The sequence below is a fragment of the Galleria mellonella genome, unplaced genomic scaffold, assembly GCF_026898425.1.
Source record: "Galleria mellonella isolate WM207_F2 unplaced genomic scaffold, CSIRO_AGI_GalMel_v1 utg28, whole genome shotgun sequence".
Taxonomy (NCBI): Eukaryota; Metazoa; Arthropoda; class Insecta; order Lepidoptera; family Pyralidae; genus Galleria; species Galleria mellonella.
The window spans coordinates 5,013,392-5,038,883 of NW_026442064.1; the positions used below are offsets into that span (position 1 = coordinate 5,013,392).

Consider the following 25,492-nt stretch of genomic DNA (forward strand, 5'->3'; position numbering starts at 1 on the left):
TTAAATATTTTTTTGCAAGAATCAAATTCGCGTCCACTCCGACAGCGTATGACGATAGCGCAGACGGGGTTATAAAACCGTGACCATCGGAATCAGGTAGTTCATTAAACTGTCACCACTAAGGTCGCCTGACATAGCAAACCTGTCGCTAACAACATCAGGTCAACCTCCACACGGTTCCTCTTAGAAATTATCGTGTTTGATTTATTGTTGAACTCGTCACGATGAACCATCTGACCTGCTTTCATCATCACCAATCATCTTCACTGGTGCCCCGCCAGTGTATATCAATAAGGCAGGCGCGGGGTTACCTTTCCATTATCATCAGTTAAAAAAAAGGTCAACTGACAAGATTATCTGTCAATTATCACAATGTATGATAACTTAGTACTTCGTAATAGTATCTTAAAAAAATAAATAAATTATTAAAAAATATTAATTAAAATATTTTAAATGATCAAAATTACCCTATATCCTATAAAAATCATAAATTATTGAAATATATAGGTAATATAATTGCATGTCAGTTGTGAATTTATGAATAAAGAAAACACTTCACTTAACAATTACAATTTATTTGTACATTTTATACAATATTTAATACACGAAACTTATATAATATCATTAGGAGATGCATTACTTCTATTAAATCATTTTAATCGGATTTTTCACAAATACTTTACGATGGCTTATCTGTTGTAAATGGTCACTCGCCTATAGGCGTATTTAAGGAGAATGGAGTGCCCGTACAACTAATTTATAACCACTTTAGAGTTTGTCATTAAACAAAATAGAATAATATCGCATAATGCACATGAGAGAACAAATTACTTCGCCTTCTCTACAGAAAATAAAAAAAAAAAATCTTGATATAAGTACTCGGACTCGACTACAGGGGACCAAAGTTACGTGCACAATGTAAATAGCAGGCAGAGTGTTTAGAAACAATTTTCTCAACACATAATAACAAACAAGTTGGCACGCTTCAAAGGATGGCGGAGGAAATCCTGTGTTGTTGTTACCTGCTTTATACACTAATAGAAATTCTTAAATACTAAAAACAAAAAAAAAATTTAATTACACTGTTTATTAAGCACTAGTGATATGAAAAGAAAGCGACCTTAGAGGCTATTAACTATTTATATGTAAATTGTATGTAAATTATGCTTATAATAGGTTTTGGGTTACTTACCTTAGAAGTAAATTTATATTGGGCCAGTTACTGGTGCCAGTTTCAGCACCAAATACTGTCCCATACTGAATCGAACTAGAAAATGATAGCGGAATTTGTACTCTCAAATCGGTGCTGACGTGACAGCGCTGTTGTAATGAAATAATTTACAAAACTCAATTTAAACTATTTCGAGTCTGAAGTCAGTAACTGGCCCAGTGTAAACCTACACTAACTATACTGTTTAATATAGCCATCAGGCAACATTCGAGATCTTTGTAATTAGATTTAATTCTGATACAAAATCTAGTTATATTTAAACGGTAGATCAATTTGGCGGATTTGAATTTCTAATTGAGCAATGTATGTACTTAGGTGAAATACACTATTAACTCGTATTTCATCTAACTTTTACAGAATTTGGAAATTTCTGAGTGCTTAACAAAGTAACATTTATTGCGATGACGTCAGTTCTCAAGTAGTATTCTACGAACAATGTTACATTCATAAAATCTTACTTAAATCATAGGACATTATAAAAAAAAAAGCCAAGGAAAACTGAACTTATATATTATAGGAAAAATATGATTAAATTATTACTACATAGTTTTACGTAGGTATATTTATTTCTTGCACATAATGAAAGTAAAATAAACATAAAAAATATATAATCACATTTTATGTATGATATATATCATATATATATAAATCAAGAAGGTCCGTAACTGAACAGTCTGCCAAACATATATTACATTTGAATGTTCCATTTGTAATTTGACGAGAAAAATAAAAAAAAATACTGAACAAAAAGAACCGGAAAAATAATTGGGATCGACTTTGAAACGTTATTAACTCTCTAAGCTTAAAACGCACATTATTCTGTGACTTCAATAAATTGTCACCACTTCTTTCCATCCCAAGATACCATAACAACCAACTGCGAAAACAAAGTATAAGGCAACAGTACCAGAGAAGAATCACTCGAAAGAAAATCCTATACCAGGTAGCCTGACCAGCGCGTATAAACTCCTTTAACTGGGGCAGATCTATGTACAAGTATTATATACATTAATGGAAGTTAATTATTTACAAAACATCCGTTAATCAAAAATTCAAACCCAAATTATAAGCATATTCCTGTCGATGGTTTTTTTTTTTACAACACAGGGGGCAAACGAGCATGCGGCTCACCTGATGGTAAGTGACTACCGCCGCCCATGATCACCCACAACACCAGCGGCATTGCAGTTGTGCTGCCGGCCTTATAAAAAGGAATATACTCTTTTCTTGAAGGTTATGTTGTCGTATCGGTTCGGAAATACTGCTTGCTGGAAGTTGATTCCATTGTACATCGTTTATTTACTAACCTATGTATTGTATATTAATTGTTATAAGTACATTATTGTAATTAGCTAATTTCGTAGTACATTCAATTTTTCAAAAGAAATATGCTTACAAATTTATTTGTAACTCTCGTCATACGAATGTTTTATGCATAATTAAATTCAATGGTGTTAAGAGCTATTATAAGTAGATTGACTTGAATGTTATTTCTGGTTCACCTTTTCTTGCACTGGCATATAATACTTTGTTTTCTTAGTTGCCCATGACACTTTGGTAATGAAAGAGTAACAATATTGTATTCATACACAATGTGGATAATCTTATAAGAAAAATTTCAATGCAGTCGGACCTTTTGGACGTAAAAGCGAAAGACTTTCCATAGAGTCGTTACTTTTAAATAGGTAAATATTTAATTTTATACTATGTACATAATACAATCGCCTATGGGTTTTAGAGAAATGCATTATTTTGGTATTTATGTACATTAATACATTAGCCATATTAGTCGACAGTATAAAAAAAAACTCATATATCTATTTGCAGTCCATTGTACACAACGTAATTTTTAGAGGCATATTACACTGCCAAATATTTTATAATCGTATTATACAAAGTAGAAACCAAATTATTTTTAAGTAAGACCAAAACGTTATAAAATATCACAACATTTTTGATATTAAGTGTACATCAATTGCTTCATCCATTGATAAATTGTATTTGATAGTGTGATATGACTTTTGGACGCTTCTCAAATGTAGACACTGTTATTTACGCAATAAGAGTGTCTACATGTGAGGAGAGCGTTACAAAAATACTATGTATGATTAAAGAAACGGTAGCGATAAATAAACACAATGTCAGACCCATTTTAACTCGACGGCAGAAGCTTAGGAGACGCAAAACCAATCTAATATACAAGTACTATATGGTATGGAGAAGGACTGGCCACTTTTTATTGCGACATATTCCGAACACATATTGGGGACCGGTAGACAGCAGAGGTCGCCAGTTCGGGGGCCGACCACATACTCATTTGTTGCAGTATTCGGCCATTCATTTACCTTTCAAACGCTCCTCAAATATTGCGTCTAAACTGCGCCCACCATGTACCCTCTTGTATAGGCATTCCGTGACCCGTATCCAATAGCGAGGACGGGATGCCTTAAATACTGTACCGCAAACCATAAAAAAAACCAATCGCTTAACCATCTTATTCACAAAATGCTGAATAGTTCTTGAATAGTTAAAATTTTCAAGTCACTCAAATTGAGAGTTTAGATACAGATCACATGTCTATCCGTTCGTCATTTTTATGAATAAGGTTATTAATTAAAAATCAATTAAAAAGTGTAATAGATATACAATACGTTAATTAATGTAACCCGTTCCTTAAAACTGTTGTTATTATTCATTATTTTTGTAGTGCATCCACAATGTTTGCAACGGCATGGACAGATGACTTCTATGCCATCAGACGCAAACGGATCGCATCTCTTTTATACCGATTGCGTGGCAGCAGTAACAGCATTCTGAGGGCATTATGTAATAAATTCGATAGCCCGATCCTCTCATTGTGGGTCAAAATTATTATAGGGGCCATAAAATGAATTTTGTATTTTTTTTTCTACTAACATAGTTTAAGTCAATTGTTACTAACAAGAATGGAACTTTGTAATCTATAAATAAAGAAATATTATTATTATTATTAATAGGATATCAAAAAAGTCTCTTTTTTTTCTAGAAAAAAAAATATATTACCAAAAAGAAATTATAATTGTCGAATAAAAGAACAACCTGTATCTGTACCAACGGCAATATATAGTACAGATGTGTTATTATGTATATAGTGACGAGTTACGTTAGTTCATATACTTTGTATTGAGTTTTATCATCTTAATAAATATATATATTTATATCTAATATGAAAAAAAAAAATTTACCCGACAACCGGCGACTGACACACGATACTAAAATGTCCGCACTTTTGCAAATCAATTGGTCCAAAAAATACTTCACCCGTATGATGTAACAAGGTTTGATGTAGGAAAACATCCCTACAAACAAGCAATAATCAACTAGCTTCTCTTATATTAATTTTAAATTTAATAACATAAGGCTTAAACGCGAATTAGATATTTACATATTATTCGACAGTTCATCCTAGTTCCCTACTCGTGATCACAATAAAACAATAACGGTGCGTAATAACAAAAACAATTCTTGAAGTGACTTCTTTAATATAGTTATAATTGATACACGTATAAAATTTTTATTAGTTCTTCTCAAAAAAAAAAAAAAAAAAAAAAAAACGAGCCAAGCTAACAAAATCAAATGACTGTCCTAATGTGCCTACCTACTATAGTCTTACATAGATAACTACTTCTATCTCACTGCTGCATGGAAAAAAAAGTCCCGAATCCAACATAGGGCAATCAAGGCCCATATCCCTCATCCTTACCTTGTAGTTTACATAATACTCGCCTATATTTTGACACTATATAAATGTCTAGTGATAAAAAGCGAGTATTACATACAATAATATTTAGGAATACTCAAAACGTATATACATTGTTCAGTTGTCGTGTTAGGAGTTTTTGACTAGTGGGGAATCCAAAGCAAAAAACTAATACGGCCCACTAGACGAGTGGTAAACGATTCTATCGATAGAATCGTTTCGATTACCGCTCGCATGAGAAAGAATAAGACACCGTATGTCGCTATCTCATTCTATCTCAGAGTCAATGATATAGACTCACTAGCGGTAACGTTATCGATAGATTTCTTTGCCACTTGTCTATGAGAAGCTGTACCATTTAAGGTTGAAACATTTTTTTATATATATTTTTTTTATAACACAGTAATCTAGCAAGCGGCTCACCTGATGGTAAATGACAACCGCCGCCCATGAGCACCCCGCAACCCCGGAGAATATGTAAGTGTGCAAGGCCTTTTAAAAAGGACTATTTCCTGAAGATTGTATTGTTATTTTCCAGTTAAGTGTGTCGAGTGTAAAAGAGAATGCCTTAAAAAACGGATGGTGCTTGTAGTGACATCTACTCATCCTGACGGTTGTAATAAAGTTTCATCTCTATAAATGCAAGATAAGGCAATAGTCCATATTATAATTTACCATAACAAGGCATGATATCGTACGTTTTTAGCGTACTGATATAATAGGTGAATAAAGCATATGCAATTGTATATAGACGCTTATAAATTTTCACGCACGTCTAATTTATTGTCTCATCAAATAAAATCGACTCCAAAGAATTGCATACATTTCGATCTCCTTTTAAATCGTAGATTATCACGCAATATATGCAAAATTAAAATCGCTTTGTGAGTTTTTACTTTATTTATACCGCTATGCTTTAGAATCCCTTACTAGTATTAAAAATTTTAAACTATGTACTTACACGACTTAATGCTTATGTCTCTATGTATATACGGAGATATCCTAATGGTATAATTTAAAAATATTCCTAGAAAATCATTGGGTAATAACTAATCTGAATTATAGTTGATCTCTTGTATGAGAGGCTGCATGTCTTCACGCTTCTTCTCGCTTCTATTTGATATCCTTGTGACGCCCTCCAATACTCCGATGTCGGATAATCTGAAAAAGGACCGGACCACTTGAGTTTTGTGGCAAAGTATGGTATTTATCAAAAACTATTATCGTATTTTTACTTAAAAAAAAATTGCTAAGTTTATGAGCCAATTTAGAATAGTTCTGATCCTTAAATTAGTCCAGCAGTGTTTTATAAATAATTTCATATTATTTATAATTATTATTACCTCTTAATTCCATCAGTTATAAAGCGATTTGAAAAAATCTTTTTTATCTGAAAGTGTAGGAAGAGAACTTCTTTAGAGTTTTTTTTTAATGGGTGAAAATGGTATGGTAACCCCGCCTGCGCTAACGGGATACGCTGGCGGAGCACCAGTGAAGGATGATAGATGAGAATGAAAACAGGCCAGTTAGCCCATCATGATGAATTTATCAGGAACTAACCATGATAGTTTCAAGGGGGAACCGCGAGGAGGTCAACCTGGTTGGGTATATTGCTAGCAATGGGATTCTCAGTCTCCATTACTAACAATCCCTGTCCCCCCTACTTTTTTTACCATAGAGTTAAGCTCACCTTTGTACATTTAATCATCTTTATCATTATTTTAATTATTTTCACATTCACATTTGATTATTAAATAAATAGATATATTTATAGTAAGTCCCATACAATTTTTATCAAAATCGATTCTTTAATGTGGCACCCATGACACCCTTATGTGTTGCAAGTCCTACGTATTATGGATATATCGTAATAACAACATACACTTGCGGCTCGATGTCGTCGACGTGGTTCGGCGTGAAGTATGGGTTGGCGGCCGCCGGCCGGAACTTGTATCCAGTCATAGCGAAGAAGAGGAATGTCGCCATCTCGCGGAACATCTCGTCTATCCACGAGTATTGGAATGGTACCGTAGTCTGCACATGTATGAGGTAATAACAGATCATTACAAATATTGTTATGAAAGAATGATAAGAAAAAATATTATAAATATTTATTTTAACAAACATTTATTCAGCACAATATATGAGATATTATGGAATGGATATTCCGAGAAAAAAGAAGTGATGGAAAATAAATAAATAAATTGACCAATTTTTCTTTAGAATGGCAAACAAACTGACGGCCCACCTAATGGAAAGTGGTAACCATCGCCTATAGACATGAGCAGTACTATGGACATAACAGAGTGTGCTGTTTCACCCATGATATCCCCCATACGTTGCCATTCCTGAGGACTCAGGTGTTATTCCTCTGTACCCTGTAAGTTCACTGCCATATCTCACCCTTCATACTGAAACACAACCCTGCAAACACAACTACTTCACGGTAGAGATACGAATGGGAATGGAAATGGACGACTTTTATACAAAGTCTCCCTCTGGTGTGGATGAAGACAGCCCAAAATAGATACATTCATAAAATGTCAATTATGTTAGAGTATAATAACTGAGTGGCAGTCGTTGTGGTGCATTTTCGGTGGGAAAATATTGTTCCATCTGATTCATACCATTCATCTGAATCAGCTGTATATTCAGGCAAGCAAAGCCGCGGAGTACAGCTAGTTGACAGTTCAATTTTCATACTATACATGCCTTTTCATTATAAATTTTAATTTAAATAGAGAGCAAAAAATTTTGTTTTTTTTTTAAATTATATATTAAATTTATTTACTTATGAATGAAACAAATACAATAATACTTATATATTTGAAACAGGTGTCATCCTATGCAATACTAACCTTTAATAGGTAGACAATAATCCTGGTGAAGTATATATAACAGAGCACCATAATGTAGAAGTGTCTGAACAGCTTCAGTTTCCTTAAATTGATGGCCGCCTTGCCGTCCGTGCTAGACGCATCCTGCAGGTGACGTATGGACCTGTGAATAATAATAAATATTTACTTATTACTGTACACAGTACACAGCGCCATCTGGTTACAAACTCAGCAGAGCTTGTACTATGGGTACTAGACAATTGACAATTGTAAATACATATTATACATAGAGAACATCAAGAACAATATAAACAGTACAATAATCATAAAACCATATTATTTTTTATATTAAATTAATCCATTTCCAAAATGTCAAAATAAACTTTTAATATTAGTACTATCGCAACTCGTGTGAGAGTGATGCCCTCTGGTGTCAACAATCCATAAAGGTAGTTGATATGTCAATGGTTTTACATGTAACAGTATTAATTAAAATAATAATTAAGGTTGTGTTGTGGCAAAAATATTTTTTTTAAATAAACTACTGAATGGATTTTGGCAAAGTTCCCAAAGGACCAATATATAAGTATATCCTTTCACATAAAAAAAAAGCCGGTTCACTTTACAACTGATTAAGTTATGAAGTAACAAACGTATAAAAAAAATACAGTTGAATTAAGAATTACCTTCTTTTTGAAGTCAGTTGTAAATTATAAACTATTTACTAATTGTTCTCTGTCTTTTTTTTTCTACAACTTAGAATGGCAAACAAGCTGACGGCCCACCTGACGGAAAGTGGTAACCGTCGCCTATAGATATGAGCAGTACCATGGACATAACAGAGTATACTGTTTCGCCCATGATACCCCTCATGCGTTGCCATTCCTGAGGACTCAGGTGTTATTCCTCTGTACCCAGTAAATTCACGCCATATCCCACCCTTCAAACCGAAACACAGCTATGCAAACACAACTGCTTCACGGTTGAAACACGAATGGGATAGAAGTGCCCAAGCAATCGACTTTTGTACAAAGTCTCCTATATAAGTAAGGTAATACTTACTTATATAATACTTGACCGAGTATAGAAGAACATTCTATAAATGGCTCGACATCAGTAAAACCTCCTTTTACATATGATATGTAAAATAAAACCCAAAAGAAACTGGACACAGTCTAATTTCTACACACGGTAATATTTGTTAATGGCGGTGTTAAAACCCCAAATAATAATTGAGTTAAGGGCAGGAAGATGACGATGATATTAAAAATTGTTAATTGTCACACTAACCACACGACTGGAAACATAATAGCACCACAGCACAGCAGGTCGACCAGTATGAATATGTCGCGCCACGCGTTGTGCTCGGCGGCGCCCTCTTCACTCTCCGCTATTATTATCTCAGCCACGTTTGCCACCACCTGGCACAAACATAAATTTCTACATGTAGACTTCATTTATGTGACTTAGAATGGCAAACAAGCTGACAGCTCACTTGATGAAAAGTGGTAATTGTTGCCTATAAACATGAACATTAAGGACAGAAGGGGAAAAATGTTGGGATACTTGATACGACACGACGAACTTATGAACATTATAATAGAAGGTAAGATAGAAGGATGGAGAGGGAGAGGGAGACCGAGACATAGTTACATCAGGCAGATCAAGGAAGGAGTTGGTGTCGTGTCAAGAGGTGAAGAGACTCGCTGAAAATCGTAGTGAGTGGCAAGAGCTCCACCGACAAGAGCGCAGCTCTTAAATAGATAGATAGATAGAAACATGAACAACACCCTGAACATCACAAACTATTAAAGTCACAGTACAGTTCATAGTTTGATATTCTTGAGAATTGTTGTGTTATGCGTCCATTCCCTGTGGCTTAAACTTTAAGATACTCAGCAAGCTATGGGGAGATCTATGCTCGAAGTTTCTTTGTGTGATAACCCGAGGAATAAACAAGCTGAAGTGGCAATGAGCTGGTCAAATAACTCGAAGAACTGACAACTGATTGGGAAGAAAGGTTTTTGAGAAGCGACCCGTACCCGTACAAGGAAACGTAATGAAGAACGACACCTCACTAGATAGAGTGACCACGAATGCATTGCAGGGAGTAGATGCAGGTACCCCGAGACCGTTCCTTATGACAGTCAATGAAGAAGGCCTATACTCAGCCGAGGACAGATAACAGCTGATATAGCATGACGATGATGACCAGGTAGTGTGATTTAAAATAGCAGTTACAGTATTTACAAGAATATTAAATTTAAAATATTTTTTGTATGAAAAAGTTTCGGTTTCTCACACACTTACCTGTAATGGTATGACAATCATGAATAGCTTCTTGTCCCTATCAGCAAGGATATGCTTGATGAAGTTCCACCCGGTGCCGACGAGGACAATTGTGACAAATAACACTGCTCCCTTCAACCTACAAAAAAATTACATCTAAATTAATAACTATTGTATTTATATTTATATATATTTTTTATACAACTTGGAATGGCAAACAAGCTGACGGCCCATCTGATGAAAAGTGGTAACTATCACCTATAGACATTAACAGCACCATGAACAGAATATATAGTAGTCACCCATGAGGGCGATACAGTATTCATCAGTTCTCAGAGGTATCATTACCTCACATGCATTGCCGTTTCTGAAGACTAGTGTTATACCTCTGTATCCTGTAATTTTACTACCATATCCCACCCTTCAAACCCAAATACAGCCATGCAAACACAACTGCTTTACAGTAGAATAAAGAATGAGATAGAGGTACCCGAGCAAACTGACTTGTACAAAATCTCCCTCTGGTAAACATATAAAAAAATATAGTACAACATGTAATCCATGAAAAAATATCAAATAAACGTTATCTATAATTAGGCTAACTCAAAACTCTACAATCAATAAAACCTACTGTCGTTTTATAAACAATGCCATTTTTTTATTTATTTATTTTATTTATTAGACACAAAACAGATCACAAGCATAAAAACCTTAAATAGTTCCATTAGTGACACACCTAGGCTACAACCCAATTACATTATTTGCACATCTTGAGTAATTCATCTAAATAATTAAAAATTGTGTCTCACAAGAAAACCGACTTAAATATGATAAAATCAGTAATTATGATCTAAAAACTAAACTACTGAACCGATTTTGATGAAATTTCTATTATTATAGATTGGTTCAATCTGTAATCTGTAATCCTTTCAGATAAGAAATACTTTTTTTTTTTTATTTTCCGAGTCGGTTTATAACTGACAGAGTTATGAGGTAATAAAAATAAAAAAAAAAATAGAACGAAATTGACAACTTCCTTTTGAAATCAGTTGAAAACAGTTTGCAATAGAGTGTGCAATTCACACAAGTATATTTTGGTATAAAATAAAAAAAAATAGCATCTTGAATCATATTATATTAAATTTAAAGATGAAAACATGACTAAAACATAATATAAATAACTATAAAAGAGATATACTTACAAATGCGTGATGTAATAAAGTATCGCCCATGCGGTCACGTGTTCCCCTCTAGTCTGTATGAAATGGTAGTTAATACCGTGGAACGCCAACGATAACGCCTTCAAGTAGACTAGCACACACATAATGATATGTATCCTGTACACGGGATGGCGACTCGTCTTCAAAAGGTACGTCCAAAAAACAGCGCTCAAGAAGAATATTAGGGACATTAGAGTGTACAGTGTCGGCAGTGGCATCTCCCCAGCTGACAGATAATTGTCCTGGTAGTTGCTCTCGTATATTTCTATCTGAAAAATAATATGTATTATATAAGTAATAGATCCTTTTTATACTATATGAATAGATTGAAAATTCAGCTTAACATGAATCATAATATTTATTATATGTACCATACGATACCAACCGTTGACTGTCCACTGGTTAACATAGGACTCTAGCATAAGGGAGATTTTGTCAATAGTTGCTAAACTTGGCAGGCGGATTGGCAACTGCAGTTAGACTTCGGTGATGTTTTAAGAGGGACGCTGTTGCCCATCCCATACCATGCCCATTTCATAGACCGTTAAGTTCCCTTAATCGCGTCTTACTTCTTTACTTGTATACTTGTAATAACCCACGTACATACATATAGGAGGACGAATGAGTGCCTCGGGGTTACGTATGGTATGTCAATCTTTATTAGCCAGGTTTTGCGTAAACGATGTCATGATTTGGTTAGACGTTTTGACGATACCTGTGTCTCCACGCGGATAGCGTAGGTATACTTGTGTGTGCATTAAATGCAATAATGTATATATATATATATATATATATATATATATATATATATATATATATATATATATATATATATATATATATATATATATATATATATATATATATATATATATATATATATATATATATATATATATATATATATATATATATATATATATATATATTGCATTTAACTGTTTTGTTAATTAAGGTTCCCTGGAAGAAATCGCTTTTAGTGATAAGGCCGCCCACTGTCTGTTCAGTGTCATATTTTTTTATAATTGTTAGTATATTTATTTTTATAGGGCAAAATTTTTTATTTATTTAACACATTTATGATTTGACTTACCATCATGTTCATTGGAGGTGCATTCTGTTTAGCGACCCGGGGACAGTTGTGGAAATAAAGATTGTATAGTCCCTCCTCCTTGCTCGACGCCACATACATCGCGAACTGTAAAGTATAGGCTATATTAAAAAAAGTATGCTAACAACTGCAAACCCACAGGTATTTTCACCAAGTACTACTGTTACCATTTTTTAATTAAGCTGCCAATAATGAATGAGCGAGTTCTAAATGTAATTAAACCATATCAGACGTATTATGTTGCTAATATTATGTTCACCATAAAAAATCCATAATAATACTAAATGGGCACAGGAGTCCTATGCCCATTTAGTATATTATTTAATTTAGTATTTTATTGATTGACTTGTGGGTCCTGTGACAGGACCCATAAGTTAATCAATAAAATTTATTTATTCTACTATGTCTACTCTGAATCGTCGGCATGGGAGGAAAGAAACTGTCAGTAATGGGGTCTAACTGCCTTATTGCTGGCAAAATACCCTATCAGATCGACCTCCAAGCGAAACCCTCGAAACCATCTTGGTAGATTTTTCTCGAACTCGTTACTATGAGCCATTCTATTAAAAAACAGAGCTCCATCTCAGCACAGACAGAATTTATGCTCATAATCTATTATTACGAATTATCTGTTGTTTATGCTACAGGAAATGAAAGTCTATCCCTTCTGTTCACTAAATAAACAACGCCATAGACATAACAGAACCTACCGTGCTAAAAATATTACCTTGATACAAGAAACTTGACAAATAAATTAAATATATGATTAGATACAATGGCTATCACAAATTACCATTAATTTCTAAGTATTAAATTGTTATATATAGTATTTTAAATTAAATATATTATACGTACACTTGTATTGTAATAGTCAAATCCATTTCGACTTTCTTTCGTTATAGGCAACAAGGTGTGGGAACACTGAGCGACGAATATATCATTATTGTCTTCTGAAAAAAAAAATATAATAATATATCTAATAAATAACACATACATATAAAAAATATATTAAGATTATAACAGTGCTTTCCAAATTTAAAATTTATACAGTTAACTATAAGTCTCTCTTACCCGCTACTTCTCTCTTTCTTCTATTTATGAACATGAACTGTGATTGTCTTTTTGTTCTATCTGTTGGGATCATTGACCTGTTCCGATATAGATTTAGGGTTGTCACTTCGCCCTTACACGTAACATTTAATCTAAAACAAACAAATCGAACTATTAAACTTGGACATTATCCTGGATTTGGCAGATAATCTTTCCCGAAGTTCTCCCAGGATGAGATCATTAATACTAGCTACATAATTCCGTTTCATCAACCGACTTAAAAAAAAGAGAAGGTTTTTAATTCGGTTGTTTTTTAGCTTTATTACCTCAGAACCCCACCATTTATAAACCGATTCGGTTTTTTTTTTATATATGAAAGAATATACTTTCTGATTGGTGTAATAGAAATGTTATTAAAATCGGTTGAGTTGTTGTTGTTGTAAAAATCTTTATTGTACATAAGTCAGATTAAATACTAGTAAATGATTTAGTATACAATGGCGGACTTATCCCATAAAGGGATCTCTTACAGTCAACCTTTGAGAAGCTGAAAGAAAACTGTAGAATGTATAAGGGTAATAACCGTACAATTAAAGATAAACTAAATAATACCCAGTAAAAAAAAAAAATTGAATATATAACACAATAAAAACAGCTCTATATACCTACATATGTAAATAATAAAAGTAAATTAATAATAATATAACATTAATAAATAAAAACTTATACACATACACATACATATATACACATATACACACATACATATACATATATATATACATACATACACATACATATATACACTCCTACATACACATACATGTATACATAATAAATACATATATTCACAATTGGCTCAATGAAGAGGGATTTTCAAAATAAAATTTTATGATACCTGCTTTAAAAGATTTCAGCGACTGTGCCATCTTTAAGTTATTAGGAAGTGAATTCCAGAGACGTGCAGCATGTACAGTAAATGACATGGCATAGCTTTGAGTATTAAAACAAGGCAAATCTATAATGAAGTCATTACTGCATCTCAGGCGAACATCAATTTCGCGAAATTTGAATCTTTCCTGAAGGTAATGTGGACATGTTGGATTAAAAAGGATATTGAAAAGAAGAGTAAGAATGTGGACATTTCTCCGTAGCCTGATAGGAAGCCATTTGAGTTGACTGCGATAACTAGATATGTGGTCATACTTTCGAAGGTTATAGATGTATCCAATACATTGATTTTGCAGTCGCTCAAGTTTATCAACAAGCTCCTGTGTGGGATCTAGGTAGGCAACATCAGCATAGTCTAGAAGAGGAAGAAGAAGAGATTGAGCCAGTAAAAGTCTAGTTCCTAAAGGGAGGAAGTTCTGCAGGCGCTTTAAGGAATGTAGTGATGCGTGGATTTTTCGACTTACTTCACCTATATGAGGACCCCATGACAGTGTCTGGTCTATAACAATTCCCAAATTTTTAACAGTAGTGGAATATGGGATTATTTTTCCATCATAAATAACGTTGGGAACTGTTAAATACCGAAGTTTAGCAATAAAATGAGAACTACCCATAATGACCGCTTGAGATTTATCTGCGTTAACTAAAAGCCCAAAATCCTTCGTCCACTTAGCAATTACGTTCAAATCATTATTAATTACATCTACAGCATCAGTAAGGTTGAAGATGGGAGCAGCAGTATATAATAGTATATATAATGAGTAGGTAAATTTCAAATCAAAAATTCAGATCCGATTAAAATCAGTGCCTTTTTTATTTTTAAACAAAATCTACTCCTGTATTTTGATAATCTTAACAAATGAACTAATTTTTCAGTATACCATTAAATGACAAGATTAAAGGGACTCATTTTCGGAATTAATCGACTAAACACCTTCTTCCACCGTGCGTTTTTCAAGGTACTTTCTTCCACGCACAACCATTCTTTGGAATCAACTTCCAGCAGCAGTATTTCCGAACCGATACGACAACATAACCTTCAAGAAAAGAGTATATTCGTTTTTTAAGGCCAGCAGCACACCTGCAATGCCGCTGGTGTTGTGGGTGATCATGGGCGGCGGTAGTCACTTACCATCAGGTGAGCCGCATGCTCGTTTACCCCTTGCGTTGTAAAAAAAAAACACCTCTTCTCTCTGTGGTGATTTGAAGATTTTTATTAACACATAAATAGGAGCTTCAACACTTGCTAATATTATAAGTATAAACGCAGATTAATCTGTTTATCTATGTGGCACTATTCAGCGCCTTAACTACCCAAGCAATAGTCATAAAATCATACACTTTGTATTTGAGACAAAGAAGGGCATGATTGCTTTTATCTCAGTTAATCAGTATATCACGGTCACGTTGTTAAAAACTAGGACATTACATACACACCTTAATTTATTGAAATCCATTTTCAAGAACACAATAGCCGGATGCTGCGGCGATACACCGGTCTTCTCGATCTCTTTCAGGAAACACGTGTCCGTGTGAGGATCCATGTACGGGCTTATAGCGTCATTCATGGTTCGATCCAGTGTAAATCCATACTGGAAAAACAATCATACATTACTTATGATCTGTTTCAATAATTGACTGAACTAAAACAATGTACTGATGTCCAATAGTAGCACTATTTCATTAAAAACATATTATTTTTATGTAACTTAGAATGACAAACAAGCTGACGGCCCACCTGACGAAAAGTGGTAACCGTCGCCTATAGACATGAGCAGTACCATGGACATAACAGAGTATACTGATTCGCCCATGATACCCCCTTTATGCGTTGCCATTCCTGAGGACTCAGGTGTTATTCCTCTGTACCCTGTAAATGCTCTGCCATATCCCATCCTTCAAACCGAAACACAGCCATTCAAACACAACTGCTTCACGGTTGAAACACGAATGGGACAAAGGTACCCAAGCATACGGATTTCGTACAGTCTCCTTCCGGATTTTAAAATATAAAGTGAGAAACAAGTTCAATATTACGAATATTTGTTATTTCGACTATACCGAAGAAAGAATAGAAATATATATGGGTGCCAAGTTTTATGTACAAAAATTTAAATTTACAAGTTACAAGAACATACAACATCATAAAATGGATTTATATATAAATTTCTTGTTTCTTGTACTACTAACATGTTTACTACTTGTAATAGGTATCACAAATTATTAAATTTTAACAGACAATTATTTACATAATGCATATGTTTCATTTTGGGATATAATTCAAACTTAAGATTTGGCTTGACTAGTGTTTATGTACAGGCATTATTATATTTATTTAATCAACTTATCTTCATTGAGTCATAGGCAAGCTAGTGCACGTCCTATTTTTACTGTATTTATACTGTCGAATTGACATAATACCTACATTGCTTTTCTAGCATTTGGTTTGTTGGTAAAATCTAGCCAAGCCAAATCTTGAACTACAATTACATACCAAGTGAAATAAATGTATTGTCTAAATAATTGTCTGTTAAAATTTAAGAATTTATAATATCCTTAACTTCGTTATTTCTTTGTTGATTCTTATTATCAATATTTTTTTCATTTGCACATTTTTTCTTTTGTACAAACCTAATAGTTTACCCTGATGCCAAATATCAATGTCATCTTGAAGTGAGTTAGGTATTTTATCTATAAGTCAGTCAGTGAGTCAATCACAAAAATGCCAGTTTTTAAACGTATATCAATAACTGTTTGAGCAATACTTATTTAAAACTAAAAAATTAAATTCTGTGACAACTGTTGCTGTTTTAATGATCGTTACACCTCATTACACCGTGTAAACTGTGTTGACATCCGCTTTTTTATTCTTGCATCTATCCACGAAAATCCGAAAATAAAATACCAGTACCTACACTATTAATTAAAGTGTATTATAATAATAAATGCTGTGTCATCCTGGCATAGAATGGACCACGCCTTCCTTTCCCTTGGGTGTCGTAAGAGGCGACTAAAGAGACTTAAAGGTCAAGGGATAGGCAGCCCTCTTAAAACATCACCAAAGTCTATTAAATATATACAAATAAATACTTATAAATATATACATTAGATCTATCTACACAACACAGATATAACTTGAAGATATTTTTAAAATGTCATATGGCAAATAGAATTTTAAATATTAATAACTCCGAAACAATTATAAGAAAGATATAGTATTAAAACAGTGTGCCTATCTCTATTAAGAGAATTAATATAAGCTAATTATACAAAACAACTATCCGAATTACAATCAAATTTACTATAATAAAAAAAGCATTTTGAGGTCGTATAGTGGACTAGCCAACCACTAATGGATCAAAGTGTTGAATGGCAGCCACATACAGCAAAAGAAGTGTACGACAACACCACATTACATGATGCAACGAACTCGAATATATTTGGAACAACCGATCCTTGTGTTTGTTTACAAAGGAGGTCTATGTACAATTGTAGACATACGATACAGTAATTGATGATAACGAAGTGCATGATATGTAATCATGGAACTACTGAGTAGTCATTCTGTCTTCCAATTATTGCATCCTATAAATAACACAATTCCTAATAGGCGTAAGTACCTAAAGAATGTATTTCAGAACTAGAGATAAAGAGGGACAGAATAACCTCTTATCGTATGTAAATTATAAATAACATTACACAGTGACGATCACACATTATTTGATGCTTCAATTACTTCATTAATAACATTAAATAGAGAATGTCGTGAGCCATACTGTAATGTTATTGCGATAATTCTAACTAATATAAACGCGTCCGTGTGGTATAGAAGAGACCACCCCTTCTTTCTGGGTGTCACACCTTTGTTACGACACCCACAAGAAAGGTGTTCACCTTTCCTATGGGTGTCGTAAGAGGCAACTAAAAGAACTTAGTGATAGGGAAGAGCAATGTCCTTCTTAAAACATCTCTAAAAGCCTAACTGCGGTTGCTAAACCGCCTGCCAAGCGTGGTAACTACTAGCAAAACTCCCCTTATGGGGATGTTCAGCAGCGGTAAGTTAACGTTTTTACAACACAGGGGGCAAATGAGCATGCGGCTCACCTGGTGGTAAGTGACTCCTTATTTTCTTCTTTTAATTTCTTTTTTTTTTTTTTTATTTAGACTTTTTATTATTTATTTTCTTTTTTTTTAATTTAGCCTTTAATTGAACTGAATTTAATTTCTTTCTATTTGTATACAATTTTTTGTTATTTGTTTTGTTTTAGTTTCTTTTGTTCTTGTTTTGTGCGCTACTGTGTGGGCCGCATGCTTCTTCGATTAAATTATTTCTTTCTTTCTTTCTACTTATAGCTTATGTAGTAAAATTTTTTTGACTATTACAAAATGTAAGTTTTTTGTGATAACACCAAAAATGTAATACTTAGATATTCGATTACATATTATGGTAATTATTACTTTCTTGTCTATCTTATTCTTTAACTAGCTGTTTTCAGCGGCTTTGCTCGCATAAATCAATACATAAAGTATGTTATGTATTAAATTAGGATATGACCTACCTGTGTACCAAATTCCATTCAAACACACATCTAAACATACCAACATCTGTACAAATATTCACATTTATAAAATTAATAGGATTATTAAATTTAACAAAAAAAAAACATACTTTGATAATGTACTATTATGCTAAGTATAGAAAAAAATATTATACAGTGCTGCCCGTTGCGGCCAGTGTCCTGTTGAATCATTAAGTATAAATAAAGGAAATATATACATACCTCGCCATATACAGGTCCGGTGGGCAGTTTAAAATTGATCATTCGCACGTCCAGCACCCCTCCGCGGAAGAAGCCAAACGTGGTGAGATCCACGTAATGACGTTCATCATCCTGTGGAAACAATGTTATAATAATAAATGTGATCAGTTAGATTTATTTAGATGCTTGGCAAGGGCTGCCTGGCCTCTTAATAAAGGCACCTCAAATATATCCTTGCTTACATTCGGGAGTAAAAACCACACAGTTCATTAATGGGTACGGCCCACCCAGCATACCCTTGTATAAACCTATAATGATTGGCTACTAATACTAAATTGACATATCTATGACCTAAACATTGATACAAAAAAAAAAAAACGAAACGCAAAATCTAAGACAAAAGAAACGCCATTGAATTATATATAATTTGTTTGAACAGCCGCATTCAGACAAATTATACATCATCCAATGATATTTGTAGCCAACTGTGCCGAAATGTTCTTACAAAATTTGTAAAAATATTACTACGTTTCTAGTAGTTTCTCCTTTAATCCAGTCCTGCGATAACTACTTATTTCTTTCCATATTAAATCAGAACAATATACGGAGTAAGTTTCGGAAAGCAATTTAAAAAAAAAATCCTAGACTCATTTGAGTCTAGGATTTTTTTTTTTATATCTATAAACCTAGATAACTTTTTAAACAACTTTTTTGCAACTTAGAATAGCAAACAAAATGACGGCCCACCTCACGAAAACTGGTAACCGACATCTATAGACATGAGTAGTACCATGGACATAACAGAGTATACTGTTTCGTCCGTGATACCTTCCATACGTTGCCATTCCTGAGGACTCAGGTGTTATTCCTCTGTACCTTGTAAATTCACTACCATATCCCACCCTTCAAACTGAAACAGCCATGCAAACAACTGCTTCACGGTAGAAAGACGAACGGGACAGAGGTGCTCAAGCAATCGACTTTTGTACAAAGTCTCCCTCTAGTGTTGGTATATCATATATTAAATTATATTATAATATATTAAATCAAATTACATAGTCATTGTGCCTATGATATTCACTAATATATCCAACAAACTACTGATTACATGTAAGTATTTCGACATCAGAAATGGTAAAACAGGGATAACCATATGTAAAAAATAAACTAGTATATATAATCATCAAAAAAAAAATTTAATTCGCAAGTTTTCGCTTTAATTTTTATTTAATAAACTAGCCATTCGCTTCGGGTTCGCAAGGATTGATAGATATAAAGATAAATTAATATTTAATATTAGCTTTAATAAGTAAATTATATGACACTTTGGGTTACATTATTCTAATTTTAGTTTTTGAAAATAATGTACAGCTCTTGTTAGTCACTGATAAAATAGCTTTAAAATCGTTTGAGTAATTTTAAAGTTTATTCATTACAAACAAGCAAACATACAAAAAATCGAACCTTTCCTCTTTATAACATTAGTACAAAAATATTGATAAACGTTTTTATATCAAGCATATCTTTGTTTATCCACTTTTTATACTTTGTTTACAGTCTGCTAAACAGGAAATGTCCATCAATGCATAACAAAAATGCCGAGCCTACAATTCCGCATATAGCTAAGATATCATAATGTCACCTTAGTATTTACTAAGAAAAAGTTCTTAGAAACACCTACTCGATCAACAGAGTAAGAGATTTCGCACAGACGAAGCTATAAAATGTAATATAATCAAATGTTTATTAAACAAATTGCTCATGTTTAAATTCGCCTAGCATTTTTTAAAATGTGGCGAAGAATGCACGTATAGACGATGATGATGATTATGAAGAATTTAAGAAATTAAATGTGTGTGTTGATACACATTTTGGCGCCATCTCAATACTGAGAGTCGAGATTGTGAACTTGCCCGTAACAGCCTCTGGCGTTTTTTGATGGAACTTCGAATGATTAACAAGTAGTTAAACATGGACATAATCATAGACAGTTATCATTACTAAGGACTTAGTTGTAATCCTTATGTATCCTGTAATTTCACTGCTATATCCCCACCATTTATGCCCTAACACAGGTATACAAGTATAGCTGCTTGGCAGAAAAGACATGAATGGGATAAAAGTCACCATGAGAGAACAGAATTGTTAGCGAAGGAGTCCTACTAATACACCCCATACCATTAGCACGACCTCCACATGGCTCAACCTGAAACCATCATTATTAAATCTTGTAGAATTCATCATGATAGTCCAACTGACTTGCTTTCATTCTCATTTATCAACCTGCAATAGTGCTCCGCAAGCATATATTGATAGTTCAGGTGGAGTTACCATTCCATTTACATACATTAAAAAATGACATTAGTACAATGGTAATTAAGTTCGTTTAGTTGTATAATCTATGTATATGAATTAATAATTCACATAGATAATACATAAGTAACAACAATATTCTCAATGACACAGAAATAACATGTTCGCATATGCAAAGAAATAATGCAAGCAAAAATTTTATAATTAATTTTATAGCTAGCTATGTAACTTCTTATTGTACCATGTAGCAAGCAAATAAATATGATTTGATTTGATTTAGCATATTTTTAAATTGTCTATAGTCAAAATTTAAGAATAAGAATCAATGCAGATAGATGGGATGGTGTATAAGTTATTTGATTGGATAAGACAATAAGAATGTTATTATATTTATTCTTCTAGAATTCACCACAATTTGCTATCTAAACTGCTTTAATCCTCAACTATCAAATCTCACTGGTGTCCTGCCAGTGTATGCTGATACTTGCTAGGTAACCATTCAGTTTTCACCCAATAAAAAATTTGCATTGTGGGGGAAGGCAATAATAATAATAGGGTCTAAGAATATCATTGCCAGTAATGTACCTCCATACAGTCCCTTCTGGTAAACACCATAGTTAGTTCCTAGAGAATATGTCACAATTGGCTCAGTGACCTAACTTCGTTCTCACCTATGATCACTTCTTGGTGCCCAGACAGCACATAGATCAGTATGCGTTATCAAGTGCAGACATGATTATTATTCCATCACCACCTCATTCAAAAAATGTGCATTAACTTCCTGTTAAATTCATCATAAGGAGCCAACTAGCCTGATTTTATTTGCATTTATCCAATTAGTGATAAATCACTAGTACCCCATCAGCATATACTAACAGTGTAGGTAGGTTCGATTGCTTGGGTACCTCTGTCCCATTCGTGTTTCAACTGTGAAGCAGTTGTGTTTGCATGGCTGTGTTTCGGTTTGAAGGGTGGGATATGGCGTGAATTTACTGGATACAGAGGAATAACACCTGAATCCTCAGAAATGACAACGCATGGAGGTATCATGGGCAACACTCTGTTAGGTCCATGGTACTGCTCATGTCTATAGGCGACAGTTACCACTTACCATCTGGTGGGCCGTCAGCTTGTTTGCCATTCTAAGTTGCATAAAAAAACCCATTTTCATCCATTAAAAACACATGTTCATTGCCTATCCTAAAGACTCATATGCACAATGGCTCCAATGAAAGGCTAAAAGCAGAAAAGTTCAATGTATACTTGCCTATCCTAAAGAAACATTACTGCACACATTTTGAAAAACCTCATAATATAGTCAATGTTTAAAATTTTGCATTACTGTGATACTTATCGGTATACCACCCTAACTCATAAAATGGGGAGAAGGGATTGTTAGTAATGGGATCTAACATCCCCATAACTAGCAATATTCCATATCAAACTGATCTCTATATAGTTCCCCTTAGAAACCATTCTGGTTAATTCTTGTCTAATTTGTCATAACGGGTCAACTGATCTGCATTTATTCTCACCTATCATCTCTTACTGGCACCCTGTCAGGGTGCATATTCTGATAATGCAGGTGGGGTTACCATTCCAATTTCACCTAAACATGGTCTAGCCTAGTCTAGGTTTAAAAATGATATAAACTCTAGATTACCATTCTATTTTTATGGATTAAAACAAAACATAAAATATTATAAGATGTTCACAGTGTGTGACATCCTTTACAGATTCTATATGCTATTATTACTCTATATTTTATATGCAATAATATGATAACGGCTAAATTAAATAAAAATCATTTACTTAATAAAATCCAATGTTTTTTTTAACATTGGATTATATGTAAGGATATCTGTATAATAGGAAATTTTATCTACTTATTATGTTTACATAAATTTTAAAAATAACAATGCAACGATTTATTGCTATTGAGGAAACGTTATAGTATTCTAGTGGAAAACGCACACAAATAAAATAACAATATGTTCAGTGTTACACACAGAACAGGCATCTAAATAATTTCATTACAATAACGATTATTGCTAGCGCTGTAAATGTCCAAAATCAAGATAGATTTATAAAATGCAAGATAAGTAATAAATAGTACATCGTATTACGTAGAACGCAATATTTGTTTAATAAAAACTGGGTAACTTACCGTAAGCGGTAGTTTGTGTATTCTGCATAACACTGCTGCACTCATATAGAGGATGAGTAATATAGCTTTTTTCACTGTATAAATCATATTTCATGACTATAATTATCACTATTTTGTAATATTTAACACAGTTGAACAATTCTTTGCACCTAATTACAAAAGAAATGAAAACATAGTTCCAATCTGCCTTCTGTAAGTGTAATGCAAAATTTCAGATCAGTCACTATTCAGTGATGGACTGACAAACAGGCGAAGTTAGGGTTGCCAGAAGCAATTTTTTATTTTTACCCTCATAATTAAAATTTTTATTTCTAAACCGATACGATTCTTCACTTTTACGTAATAGTAAAAATATTTTGATTTCCACTACGTTTCACCGCGTAATTACAGACCAAACGACAGAAAAAAGCCTTTACTAATTTTTACTTCCCACACCCTCTATTTTGCTATTTTCATTTGTATCTTTTATTGTAAGTTATTATATTTACTTAGTACTGTACCATTTACTGTTGATCTTCAGCTCCAAGAAATCAACTATTTTTTTAATAGAAGAAGCAAGATAAACAATACCTAATAATATATTATTATAGAATTTAATAATTAGCAAATACACAAAGCAAGGATTGTTTTTGAATGTGTATCAATTAAAAAAAACCTTTTTTTTTTAATTTTATACGTACATATCTGTTACGCCAGTATCCTTCTTTTAACTACAGCCTTTCACTAATAACAGTTGTACAAAAATAAACATATTTCTAATTTTTACAAATACCAAAAATGTTGAAAAAATTACAAAATTTTCCCCAAATTCGTTTTTCTAAACATTTTTTTAAGAATTTTTTACCTAAAATTTGGAAAAATACCCACTCAGGTAATGCTGAACCAAGCGGAAATGCAATCAAACGAACGAATGATGACCAGAGTCCATAGATATCTAAATAGAGTAGATGGACAATGTTGATGTTAATTCGACACAATTTTTTTATCTAGAGATTGATAACATTAACATAAAACCACAACTCGATATCGAAATACTTTACGATTCGAAATAAATTAGGGTATATTATTGTTATGTTAACACCTACGTATCGAAATACTAATTGCAAGTATTTGTCTAACAAACATATCTGTTTGAGCCATCGCACTTTCTTTATTAGAATCAGTAAAAAAAAAAAAACAGATGGCATGAATATAGACGGCGTTACTGGTGATATATTTGTTAGAGCCTATAAATAGAAGTATAAAAAAAAATATAAATGAATTATGCTTACTGTCTTAAATGTGTTTGTTTATGATACTTACTTTATTTATTAAGCAAACTTTAATAAATTATTCGTTTATATGCTCATTTTTACTCATCTTTATGTATGCATTGCCAATCTGACAACGCCAAAGAAATCTGAAGGTTTACCATTATATGAAATTTTGAATTTTCGGACTTAATTTTGTGTTTTTATCCATATCAAAATCGGCCTAGTAAGCTTAACATTTGTTTGACAGAAGTCCTACCATAATAATCCAAAGAAACGATATTTTAACATTTTAAATATTTTTGAACGGCATAATAATGTAATTTTAACAATAAAAGTTGTTCGGGCCTACGGTACTACCGTCGGTATGAAAAATTTCGTAATTAGTATGTAAGCTCATTGTGTTACATTAGTGTTTTACATCGCTATGTCACAGACAATCACAGGACGGTGTATAGTGCAGCGTGTGTCGCTTGTAGCAAATAATACCTAATTAATTATGTATACCTAAATATTCTTTAAGTTATTCAGTGTCTGATGTGTGAAATGAAAACTATATAATTAGCTACTACCA

The 25,492-nt window shown here is 33.1% G+C and overlaps 1 protein-coding gene across 2 annotated transcripts; it reads right to left on the reverse strand.

Moving 5' to 3' along the window:
- Positions 1-559: 559 nt before the first annotated feature.
- On the reverse strand, positions 560-23,899 carry LOC113519752 (protein GPR107). 2 transcript variants are annotated; one of them, XM_031911461.2, is made up of 12 exons: positions 23,669-23,899; positions 19,210-19,320; positions 15,866-16,020; positions 13,499-13,629; positions 13,283-13,374; positions 12,410-12,514; positions 11,299-11,585; positions 10,118-10,235; positions 9,098-9,228; positions 7,829-7,970; positions 6,853-7,004; positions 560-6,131 (listed from the first exon to the last, which is right to left on the reverse strand). In XM_031911461.2, exons 1-12 carry the CDS (start codon positions 23,753-23,755, stop codon positions 6,020-6,022), a joined length of 1,623 nt encoding a protein of 540 aa, XP_031767321.2. In that variant the 5' UTR covers positions 23,756-23,899; the 3' UTR covers positions 560-6,019. The 2 variants fall into 2 exon arrangements, with proteins under 2 accessions (XP_031767321.2, XP_026760743.2); XM_026904942.3 differs by having other exon boundaries at positions 13,283-13,377; positions 23,669-23,898.
- Between the last annotated feature and the right edge of the window lie 1,593 nt (positions 23,900-25,492).